Below are 12,946 nucleotides of genomic sequence, written 5' to 3' on the forward strand. Positions count from 1 at the left end.
TACCTGTAACCCTTCAATGGCCAGTTTGAGGATAGACGGTGTTAGCTTGGAGGCTTGCTTGAAGGAGAAATTGCTCCAGTCTACAATTAAAATGAAGCCGTTTATCTGAAGCTCTTGATCTTCAATGAGAACTTCCAAGGACAACAGAATAGCCCGTAGAATATCTGTGAAGGAGTTCCTAAGGCCAAAGCAGACGTAAAGGATTGTAATTATCTTCAGACCACAGGAAACGCAGATATGCCTGGGATTTTTCATGTACAAGGAATCAGATATTTATTTTGGTGAAGTTCTTTAGAGAAGACAGATATTTAAAAAGCATCACCAAGGTATTCCTTGATTTGATAACATCTGTTCACTGATGGATAAAATAGATCCTGAGTTAAATCTCTTGGCATTTTGTGGCATCCCTTATAATAGATTTTAGCTCAGCTACACTGGAAAAATATTTGTCTACAGTAAATGAAACAGCCTTAGGGTATCAGTTTAAAACACTCTGCATTAACTATGACAACTAGCAAGCCCACAGAACGAATGAGACAGACATGCATCAGCCAGATTTTCCTGTGTTTCACAAAATTCAAGTGTTCTCTTTCATTAATTTTTTGCTGTTCTGTTCCTTTTTTACAATAATGCATCTGGTAACAACTAGAAACTAAATGTGATTAAACTCACACTCACAGACCCTGATAAATCAAAGACCTATGGTCAGATCTTCACCTGATGCAAATCAGCATTCTTGCTGGAAGAAAATATTCTATGAGCTATAGTCGTTCTCTTCAGAAACAGAAACATAGCCTATAATGTAGGGAGTACCAGGTGTACACTAGCTGAGGATTTGGCCCCTAGTATATATCCTTTCCTAGCCAGCACTGCCTGGCCATATATTGGCATGCTCCAAGGTATAGAAACAGCACAGTAACTCAAAAGTACAGATATCAGTGCTAAGATCTTTGAGTAAGGAAAACCCGTTAGAATTTGAACAACATTTCTGGAGTAAGAAGCAATAAACTCGTGTTAAACCACAGATGTTTTAAAAACCAACAACATATGATGAAGTGGGTTATAGCCCACAAAAGTTTATGCCCAATAAATTTGTTAGTCTCTAAGGTGCCATAAGGACTCCTCGTTGTTTTTACTGATACAGACTAACACGGCTATCCCTGTGAAACCTGAAACCACAGATTATATTTATTTAAAAAAGAGCTAGAGAACCCTGTTATAAACCTGAGACAATAGGATTCAGGTGGGTGAAATAAGTAATGCATAGAACAAGGTTTAGCTTTATTAAGAAAATTTGTTTGCGCTAGCCCTCCTACTGAATTCCTGCACCTTGGATACATTCCACCAACAATTTGTTTACAATATAAGGAGGAAAACCAGAAACAGACAGGCAAGTCTGTACAAGACATGCATAAATTACATAGCGATAAATAAGAGAGGCTATTTGAAAAGGAGGGAAGGGTTCATTTTTTGTATAATTAATTTTAGCCATTGCCCAGCTTATATGGTTCAAGCATAAAATGGAAAATAACGACAACAGATCAAAATAGGAACTTTGTATTAATTAGCACTAGGCTGACTGCAGGGGCTCTGTCAGCTCAGAGAGAATAATTACTAACATACTAACATCTGTAGTTATGAAGAAGGGAGAGATAAACAAAGACAGAGAAGGAAACACGGTACATTTTTCTTAACATGTAATTCTGGACTGGGAAAGTTTCTTTGGTAAACAATGAGCATGAGTCTCTCCAAAAAAATTATAGCTTAGTCCTTATGGAAATGATTATGTAATGCATAGGCACTGGCTTCCTCCAGGCCCGGGGGGTGCTCAACGCCCCCCCACCCCGTTCCACCCCAGACCCCATCCCATCCTTTCTCCCAAGTCCCCACCTCTTCCTGCCCCACCTCTTCCCACCCAATTCCACCCCCTCTCCTGAGTGTGACCCATCCCCGCTCCTCCGCCTTCCTTCCAGGGCCTCCTACATGCCGTGAAACAGCTGACTGGGAGGGAGGGGCAGTAGTTGATCGGCCGGGCTGCTAGGGGCGGAATGCACTGGGAGGGATGTGGGGGAGCTGGCTGCTAGAGGGTGCTAAGCACCCGCTAATTTTTTTCCGTGGGTGCTCCAGCTCTGGAGCACCCACAGAATTGGCTCCTGTGATGTAATGTACTGGTACAGTAGCCTTTGTTATCTTTGCACTGTCTTTTTTAATTTCTAAGAGCTCTGACCATGTGGAAAGATGGCTGCCATTTTGTTTTCAAAGTTAATATTGCCTGTGACAGGGGAGGGACACATTGTGCTCTCTCATGGAAAATCTAGTTCTGTTTTATTTTGCTGTTTTTTTTAATCTTTAATGAGTCATTTTATATTGAAGGTATATTGTTTCTATTTGTATTAAACAAAAAGAAAACTGGAAAGCATAGTTTTAAAGCAGGTTTTGCCTTTACTACATAAAACCAAGGGCAACTCCACTGATCTGTCAGGACTGAATCCAACCCTTAGTTTTGCTCGCCCCTTTTGGCAAATTTTGACCTAAGAGTTTATAATTTCTGCTTTGAAGAAACTGTATCCTGAAGATTGTTGTGTTGTGTGTTGTTGTAGCCCTGACCTGAAGAAGAGTTCTGTGTAAGGTTGTTTTTCTCACCAACAGAATTTGGTAAATAAATATATTACCTCACCCACCTTGTCTCTCTAATATCCTGAAGAATCAGTTTATTTTCTGTGCTTCTTTGTTCCCACTTCATAACATAGTAAAAATACCCTTCAAAGTATAATCACCAGGGCAAAATATGATAATCTCAGAAGTCTGCAGATGTTTGGGATGAAAGTGTGTTTAGCTTTCTTGGCATTGGGCATTATCAGCACCCTAGCAACAACAAGGGGGCTATTGGGAACCTAACCAAATAGTACCCCAAAAATCTGAGTTGGGAAGTCAAACTAAAGACAGTGCTTTCCTCAGTAGTGGAAGGCTGCAGCACAACAGTAAATTAATCTGTGTCTCATCTGAATATTTATTCTATTAATTTTAAGGATCCTATTGTCCAAAGAAGTGCCAAATGTACATATAGCATTTCCTCTCTTACCATTCTTTGGAACCACATCCAAAATAGGCGGCCAGGTCCACTCGTCAGCCTCTGTTGTGATCATTCAGATTTACCCTAATTGTGAGCTCAACTGTAAAAAGTGAGTGACAGTTTATAAAAGGTGTCCATAACCTATAATAACAAATGTTGATGGGAAAAGATATTGGAGGAAAACAGACTGAATTAGTCCAAATAAAAAAAGTCTATTGATATAACTCAAGGACTGTGTTAAGATCATGCTGGTAATCAAGAAAAGTGTGGAACCAGAAATTAGTAAACAAAAATTGGAGTGTCGGCAACTAGGCCTAATTGGTGCACAAAATAATGAGAGGACAAGCTATTCCATTCATCACTCCCTTTGGAGGTCCTTAAAGAAAGAGATTTTGGAAACAAACCTGACTACTGGAGTGAGCTTCATCATCATGGCTGTCACCATCACTTCCTCATCCTAATCCTGAAAAATGTCCTGACCAGATTGGGCCTGATGATGCCACCACCTCTATTGGCATTGGCTGAATCCCGAACACCACATAGAATGTGGGACTCCATTTCCTCCCCTGCTGCCCATGTATCCTTTTCCTTCCTTGCCTCATTTATCCTCTATCCTAGTCCTCTCCTTTTTCCTTCTGTCTGATAAGAGTCTGGCCTAGTTGGCCAAGACTGCATATTTTGCAACACTACTGCAGGCTTGTGACCAAAAAGAGGCAGCTAAAACCAATGCCCTAAATAGCCCAGTGCTAGTACAAGTTTGCCAGATCGAGTGGCTGATAAGACCACCGCTGTGCCTGTGTTTTTCCAGCAGCGAGATTCCCAGTGAGAGTCAGCACCAGACATAGAAGCTGCATTTTTTGTCTTTGATGTTATTTTCTCTCCCCTTTGTGAGTGTGTTTGCCTTATTTTGTCTTCTTGGGAATGGGATTGGACTTTAACAACAACAGCAACAATGAGAGCTCCAGCCCATCTCAGCTAATTTCTTCTCTTTTCCCCAAAAAGGACAGTTATTACCATCTTTAATACCATCTAAGAGACTGTCAAACAAGAAGGTTTTTCCTTCTAAAAACTCTCTCCAGCTAAAGAGAAAGGAAACATTAAAATGAAAGCCATACTTAATACGTTACATTTCAAATGAACCTCATTTGAAACTGTTTAATGGTCAGACCAATGACTCAGTTATGTGAATACCATTGGCCCATATATTCCGTCTAAATTAATACAACACCTCTTAACAGGATTTAACCAATAAACACTTCGGACAAACATAAACTTCCAATAAAGGAAAAGTACTTTCTCCTTCAGACTCTGTGCCCTCAATTCACACCCCACTGGCATTCTTGTCACATCATGGGAGGGTTGCTTTAGCTTGTGGTCAGACCTCCATGAATACCAGTAGCAACTTTCTAGTAGGGGGCACTGAATTGGAAAATGTGATCATGATATACTGGCCATGCCTCCTCACACTGTGCTCTCTCTTTTTGGGGCTGTCCTGGATTGCTGTAGTTATCAAAACAGAAAGGGGATTGCAGGCACCTTGCACAATTATGCCAGGTGGATTCTCTGCCAATGGCAGCTCTGTACCCTGGATTATGTTGTGGGGGGGAGAGAATGGAATAATCCAAGTCTGAATTTAATCCCACATATGCCTTTTTAAAAACAGATTTAATGTTCATCACTGTAGGAAGCAACAAATGGGACTACACAGGGTGCAGAAATGGATTGGTCTCCTAGTTCTGGCCAGGAAAGCTTCCTTTACAGAACATTCACGGTGACATTCCTTGTGCTGCCACCTTTGACACCTTAAAAGGAGACGGGGTGGAGTAATTTTAGGGATGGATGAGAACTGCTTGCACAAAGCATAAATATGTTTTATTTAAATTCTAAATCATACTGAAATGTTTGTTATGATTGGGCCCAAATCTTCTTCATGAATGCCTACACTTAGGTACTGAAATCTGTATTTAGGCACCTAACTAAATGACCAGATTAACAGAGCTACTGATCACCTGCATTTCCCATTGACTTTAATAAAGGTTACTTGTAGGAGAGTTGGACACCTGATTTTGTGAGTGTGGGAGGATTAACTAATCTAGCATTTTCCTGCATACTGTCACACCCTGTCTACAAATTTGCATATTCTAAGACATGGCACATATAAAACTGAATGCTAATGCTGTTTCTTTTATTGGGTGAGGTACAACTAGGCATGAAGGCAGCACACTGATCCTCCAGGTGGATTCTTTGCAAGCATGCCAGTCAATGTTTGCAGAATCTCTATGGAAATCATGCTGACTGCCATCTGATGTTGAAGCCCTTAGCTTCCTAATCTTGTGGCTTTCATATGAAGCACTCAGCAGTTTCACTGATTTGCATCCAAATCATTTTCCATACATTAACTCATAATAATTTTCTGGGATTCAACTACTTTTGTTACTTGGTTCAATTTTCCATTTCCCGCCCCAGCTTGACACACTTACAAAAAAGTGATATAAATTGCTGTTTCAAGAAAGGGAACTACAATACTGCTGTGTGGCCTCAGCATGGAGCCTACTTCAGCCTGTCATTAATGAATTACCAAAGATAATGCACATGCCACTCAATAACAAAAGCCAGGAAGGAAGGAAACAAGCAAACAAACAGTTTGATTGAATAGAAAGGGACCATAAAAGAAGTCCTCAAGCCAAACAAGTATCCCTAAGAAAATAGGGAGTTAGTCAAATGGAAGATAGTAGTAAGGAACCAATAGCATGATAGAAAAATGAGAAGGGTTTAGCTAAGGGATTTTGAAGGCAGATTAGTCAAACTTAGTCAAATTTATAAAAAGTAATTAAGAAATTACTTAATTATAGCAGGAGTAAGCCACCTGTGAGAGAATTAATTGACTGAGTGGAGTATTGGGTACAAAGGGATCAATTAAAAGGGATAAAGATGTCGCAGAGAAGCTAAATGATTTATCTGCTTCAGTCATCACCACCACGGATGTTGAGGAGATACCTACAATTTTCAACTGATAAAGATGAGGTGCTGTTGAAGATTAAGGTGCTGAAAGAAACATATATTTCTGAGAAATGGTATCACCCAGGCGTTTTGAGATCACTGGACTCAATCTTCAAAGTACTTAAGCATACTTAGATTTAACCATGTGAATACTCCTGGTGACTTCAATGGGACATAACCTGATTTCAGTGGGACTACTCACATGTGTAAAGTTGAGCATGTGCTTAAGTGTTTTGCTGCATCACTGCCATTAAGGATGAAGTGATACAACTACTAACAGAAATATGCAAATTCTCATTCAGATCTGCTGCTGTACCACAGGGGGAGGGATAGCTCAGTGGTTTGAGCATTGGCCTGTTAAACTCAGGGTTGTGAGTTCAATCCTTGAGGGGGCCATTTGAGGGGTCTGGGGGAAAAATTGGGGATTGGTCCTGCTTTGAGCAGGGAGTTGGACTAGATGACCTCCTGCGGTCCCTTCCAACCCTGATATTCTATGATTCTATGACTGAAGGACAGCAAATGCTGTATCTATCATAGATCACTGAGCTTTAGTTCAGCACCATATAGACTTATTTAAACGATAATTAGAGCGTTATAAAACTGCTAGGTAAACATGATATAATGGGGACAACAGCTTCTGTAAAGGAAAAGTTTATTTCCCCAAGGTACTAGAATACGTAACCCATCTCAACAAAATAGTGGTTAAACTAGAATCAGATTAAATGTATTTGACCTTCTGATAAAGTTTTTACAGAGTTTCTCACAATAAGTTATTAAAGAGTCGAAGTATCATGGAATAAGAAATAAAGTTTTGTCATGGATTAGAAACTAGCTAAAAGACAAAACAACAACTAAAACCCCACCAACAATGAGTATAAATAGTTAATTTTCAGTCTGGGAAAGGTTGACAGTACAATACCAAAAGGATTCCTACTAGGACTGTGGATATGTAATATATTTTCTTTAAAAAGTGAAAAAGGAGGTGAAGAGCAATGTGGCAAATTTTGCCAATTCCCCAAAATGATTTAGGTTAATCAAATCTAAAGAAACTATGAAGAGAACTCCAGAGGGACCCAAGAAAGTGATGTGTATGAGCCACACAATGGGAGGTGAAACTTAACACTGATTCATGCAAGCTAATGCAGGCAGCACTATTTTGATCAACTCAGCCACAGGAAAGAGTCTTAGTGATCATTGTGCACCTCGTTTATAAAGCTCTTGTGATCAACTGATGAAAAGTGCAGTATAAGAGCCAGGCATTATTCTTTATTATTGTTTTATTATGTAGTTCCCTTTGCTCTTCATGGAGTATCAATGAGAGGGGCCCAATTTCCTTGAATTTATTTATTATTAGAAAGGGCTTTGTCATTTGTGCAAATTGTTTAACTTCATGTGACTTTATCAGTGATCTCTGCTGAACAGGTGACTAGCAGGGATTACTATTCTCATCACTATATTGTTTGTTCAGATCTTTGACTCAAAACCTGCAAATTGTGGACTGACACACTCATGCAATGCCTCCTTGACATAAATTGAACTCTGCATGGGCACAGCAGTCAGTTCACACATTGTAACCGCAGGATCACAGCCTTAAAATTTAAGTTCTTTGGGGCAGAGACCGTCTGTTCCTATGTCGGTTCTGTCTGTTCCTACCACACTCAGCCCAAACTGATTGGAGCCACTGGGAACTATGGAAATATAAATAATAATTAATGATAATGATTGTGAACAGGTCTATAGAAATATGTTTCAGTATTTGATCTTCAAAATGTGATGGTTTGATCTTCAAAATGTGATTCACTAACAGAGAAAAAGGGATAAATTCACAACTAAGATTATTCACATCAAATATATTAACCAGCCCTAGTTATTTTCTTCATGGAATCCAACAAGTTAAGTTAGTCATTTTCTCTTATCGCCCGAAAAATATGAGCAATTTAGTAGCACACTCAAAACAGAGAATTATCTTACTGCAATACAAGATTTTGGTGAGGCTCAGACTCATTTTGCTTATCACAGTAAATCAGAATTTGCTCATATCTCTACAGAACCAGAACCAGCATTAAATTAGTTGGTGTTAACTCCAATTTACTCTTCTCTAACATCAATTTAGTTAAGACCATTATTGTACGTCATTTCCAGGCAGGCATCTCTAACTGTTTTGTTACTGGAACTCATTTAATTTTTCTGTACAGCATTGTTACCTATCAGCTCTGTGTTCTTGGGGAACCAGGGCGCAGTACCCAGCCTGTCTGACTCACGAAAGACCACTCCCCCTCCGCCTCTGCTTGAACCAAAACCGATCAGAAGAAAGACTTACAAAAAGCAATGAAAAGGCAGTGGGAGACACAGCTAAACCCATGGGACCAGGGTGACAGGATTAAGGAAACTCCCCTAGCCTCATTTGCATCGAAGATGGGACGGGGGCATCTCCATTAACATACAGAATGGAGAACAGAGATTCCAAGGCAAGAACCGCATGGAACGCTGGGACCATAAAAGCAGGGAAGCACTGCATCATGGGGGTCTCTGCTCCTGATGTTAATGAACCCATGCTGCACACACCCAGCTCAGTAGTTATCAGACCAATTCTAGTAATAAATCCTTTATCGGTATCCAACATAGTGATGCTCCCTAATTGCATTGTGAGCTCCTTCCAAGGAACACCACCCATAGCCAGAAATGATCAGTTCCTATTGTCTAGCCTGAACAAAACAACTTTGGTATATTCCCTTGAGCAATCAATTTACCCATAAACAAATCTAGTGCTCTCCCTTGAACCACTATTCTTTCCCAACAAAAACTCCTGTCCATGCTCAAGTAAGTGTTCTGATGCCTGGATTCAAAATCTTGTATCATTTCCACTGGGACTTCATCTTCTCCTGACTGATTGTGCTGGGGACTCTGCCTGCCTCCAGCACTCAGGACCCTCAGCTACCACCACCACCTGGGACCCCCGATCGATTCAAGCTTCACGGAGTGATGAGAACCCAGCTCTCTCTCTCTCGGTATAGCCTTCTGACCCTGACTTGTGTGATCAGGTATAGTTTTCTAAACCTGACTTTTATAATCAAATTTAGGTTAGATTTAATATAATAACTGTTTTGTTTGTTTGGCTCCCCTATGGTTATTACCTGGTAATAAACAACTGTCATGGTTAAGCTGGTTGCTTCTCTCTCTCTCTCTCTCTCCCGCACTCCCCGTCCCCCCTCGGCATTCACTCTGCAGCAACACTCCTTATACCTAAGCTAAAGATCCCCGCAGCGCCAAAAAATCCTGTGGGGATTGCTCATCAAGTGGGTTATTACCAGAACAACTGTAATGTGAAAGTGGGGATAGGGACGTGCTGAAGCTGGGACACGAAGGTGGCAGCTTGGAAGTTCTGCTTGACCCAATGGGCTGGCATATAAGGGTGGCATATAAGGGTGGTAGATTGAAAGTGTTACTCGACCCAGCCTGCTCAGGTGTATGCTATTCCGGTGCGGTGCCCAGGGCATATGAGGGTGACAGCTCGGAGGTGCTGCTCGAGCCAGCCTGCTGAGTCCAGGGACATATAAGGGGTCAATTTGGGAATGTGGATTAACCTGGTCTTCTTAGACTCTGTGTGTGTGTGTGTGTGTTTCTCTGATTCTGGGGCTGGAAGAACCCAGGCCTGGGGAACCTAGGTCTTGCAGGAGAGCTCCATTGGGAGGGAACTTGCAGCAGGGAGAAGTAGAGCTCCACATGAAAACACAAGTGACAGAAGCAATACATTGATAGAATTGCAGAACTCCCCACCCTGGCCCCGAAGAGTAACCCTAATAAATGAGCGTACCCCAAAGTAACAGGCAAATCAGGTAACAGCATGTGTGTGGGAATATAAATATTGTTTCCAGGTAACCATAGATCCAGGATAAAGGGATGACATAGATCAGCGCAGTAGCTTTGTGGAATCCTTGGTTCAAATCTGTATGGGGTAACAGTAAGAAGAGTCCGGTGGGCTAAGGTTAGGCTCTAAAAGCTATTTGTCCATGTCAAAAAAATACCATGTAGTTTAACATGATTAAAAGGGGGACAGATTCCCCCCACATTTCCTGACTGGCTTTGAATTCCTCTGGATATATTTCTTTCCTCAAAGCAAGTGGGAATCTTTGAGGTTTCCCACTAGAGTGAAAATATTCCAACTCCCAGAAGAATTGCATAGCCATTTTTTCATATCTTTTCTCAGAATTTGCATCTGTCAGCGAGTGCTTCTTAGATGTACAAAAATATTCGCCATATTAGGTTTCTATTTGAAGTCCTTTTATATACCTGTATTATCCCTTTATGAGGCTTTTTGATACCACTTACTGCTTCAATAGGGCTCTATAGCAACCAGTAAAAAGCAAAGGGGGAAAAAAGCATCACACGATCTACGTTCAACCCTATGTTACAAATCTCTTCCTACATATGCTCATTCATATGTGGACACACATATCAAATGACCGGTTATTCCTTGATCATAGTATGAGTATGCAAGGGGCGGGGGGGGGGAACTCCTGATGCACAAGGGCCAAAGACGTTTACAGTCCATGCACTTGAGGGGTGGGGGAAGCATAGGAACTGTGCCTGCAGTGAAACGCTGGAAGTGGGAATAGCCTCAAAAGAATATGGGGAGGGACAGGCAGTAGGTGGGGAGATGGTAAAGCGGTTTCCCTCTGCACCAGTCCATGGAGAGAAGAATGAGCTGTTCCATCCCATGGTGCTTCGTTTCAAGGCACAGTGAAAAGTGGGTACTCCCCCAATGCTCTCTTGAGCTCCAAAAATCCTTCCCTGAGCTCTCCTGGGGCTTGATCTGAAAAGGTGCTGAGCATTCTGTCTCGATCCAGCAAAGCACCAAAGCACATGCTTAACTTTAAGTATATGAGCAATCCCCTTGATTTCAACAGGACAACTCAAATGCTTAAAAGTTGTGTGTGTTTAAGTGCTTTGCTGGAGAGGTAGGGAGGTGGGGGCAGTGTCCTCAGCACCTTGCAAAATCAAGACCCTGGCAGATGTCAAAGAGGTACGTGGCTGTACACTGCTCATTACTGCTCAGGGAAAATGCTACAATCTAGCTCCAATATGTAATATGTGCTCTGATTTCTTTCATTTGTTTGTTAAACAGGAAAATGCCTCTAAAATATTCTCTGGCTATTTTCTTGGCTATGTAGTTTCCAAACCTACGCTGGATATACACACAATTCTTACATTCAAAAGGAGTGGGGAACAGGATGTCTGTCTTTCACTGTGGCTGCCAGTCCTGGGCAGTATGTTGTTTTTACTTATGTAAATGCACCCTGAGGCTGTGGCAGTCCTTACAAATTCTACAGTAACGGCCACAAATACAATCTGGTTACAACAGAGCTACTGCAGTGTTCCAATTGATTACTATAGACTCCCATAGCTTTTTTGCACAAGGGACTGGACAAAGAATACCTGTCTATACAAAAACAAAAAAGATGACATAAATATCATGTATGGTTATTTTGGAAAGGTATTTATGATTTATTTAACTTCTTCTTTAGGAATCTAGGAAATGATGTGCTGAAACAGACAAATGGTCCGTTCAATCCTATATTCTTTCTCCATCAGTGGTCAGTGTTGGGTACTTCGATAGGAAGGCTTAAATCTCCCATCGCCCACCTTGCAATGTTGTAAGTACACCATAGCCGCTGGGCACTATCGTACTACTATTACTACTAATGATAATAAGGACATTTTCTCTAATGCCACTTGGTGAACAGTTTATGCTTGGAAGCATGAGAATTGATGGCTTTTGTAGTTTTTTCCCAGCCTGTGTAATTGCATAGTCTTTTCTTATTCAAACACTGTGTGTTATAATCTGTTCTTGCATCATATTAAGCTATTTGCTTCAATTTCTTGCATCAGTGAGTTCCACAAGTTAATTTTTTCATTACAGAAAAAAACAATTTCCTTCTGTACATTTTAAATTTAGTGTCTAATTACAACATGGTTCAGCCTTTGTTCTATTATTATGGAAAGGCATAAGCAGGAGCAATCAGCCTTCTCTGTACCATACATTGGTCTAGATTACCTCTTTTAAATCTCCTGTCTTTTTCCATTCCAATTTACATAGTTCTGGGCTTTTTAATCTCTTCGGATGTGGACAGCTCCTTCACTTCTACCTTCCACAAATTATATCCGTTGCCCTTCTTTGAACATTTATATTTATGCTATGCCCATGTTTTTTCGATGACATGATGAAAACTGAATTCAGTATTCAAGGTGAGGATAGAATGTCAACATACATAATGGCATTTTCCATTTATTCTCTAGTTAATATAACTTAACCTTATATTTTCTGACCACCACTGTGTTTTGAGAATGCTTTTTAATTGTCCTCTCAAGAATGACTAGATGTTTTCCAGAGAGGGTAAAAGTAATTCCGAATCCAACAGTGTGTACAAATATAAAGGACAAAGGACCTGAGTACCAGATATGTCCATATGATAAAACTTGGCATTTACTTACAATGAACATCATCTACTAGCTCATTGTATGATTAGCTAAATCTAGAATTCTTTTCACTCCTTCCTAATCTTCACTAACCCACAACATTTTGTTAAGTGCCCATTTTGCCATTTCACTGTTCACCTCACCTTCGTGAACAACAAAGATCTTACTACTGGGGCAGTTTACCATTAACCTTTGCTGATAATTGGCCATTTTTGACTCCCACTCTTTGCCTCAAGTCTTTTAAGGAGTTTTAAAGCTTTTAGTTCTCACCATATCATTGCAAAGGGCTTGTCTACACCGGCACTTTACAGAGCTGCAACTTTCTCGCTCAGGGGTGTGAAAAAACACCCCCCGAGCGCAGCAAGTTTCAGCACTGTAAAGTGCCGGTGTAGACAG

The 12,946-nt window shown here is 40.7% G+C and overlaps 1 protein-coding gene across 3 annotated transcripts in view; it reads right to left on the reverse strand.

Annotated features, from left to right (window-relative positions):
* CLVS1 (clavesin 1) overlaps positions 1 to 12,946 on the reverse strand; it is a 139,346-nt gene that overhangs the window by 94,319 nt on the left and 32,081 nt on the right. For all 3 annotated transcript variants that reach the window (XM_073331046.2, XM_073331048.2, XM_073331047.2), the window contains one exon: positions 4 to 178. In XM_073331046.2, coding sequence (XP_073187147.1) covers positions 4 to 178 — 175 coding nt within the window. The remainder of the gene's footprint in view (positions 1 to 3; positions 179 to 12,946) is intronic.

The sequence above is a fragment of the Lepidochelys kempii genome, chromosome 2, assembly GCF_965140285.1.
Source record: "Lepidochelys kempii isolate rLepKem1 chromosome 2, rLepKem1.hap1, whole genome shotgun sequence".
NCBI lineage: Eukaryota > Metazoa > Chordata > Testudines > Cheloniidae > Lepidochelys > Lepidochelys kempii.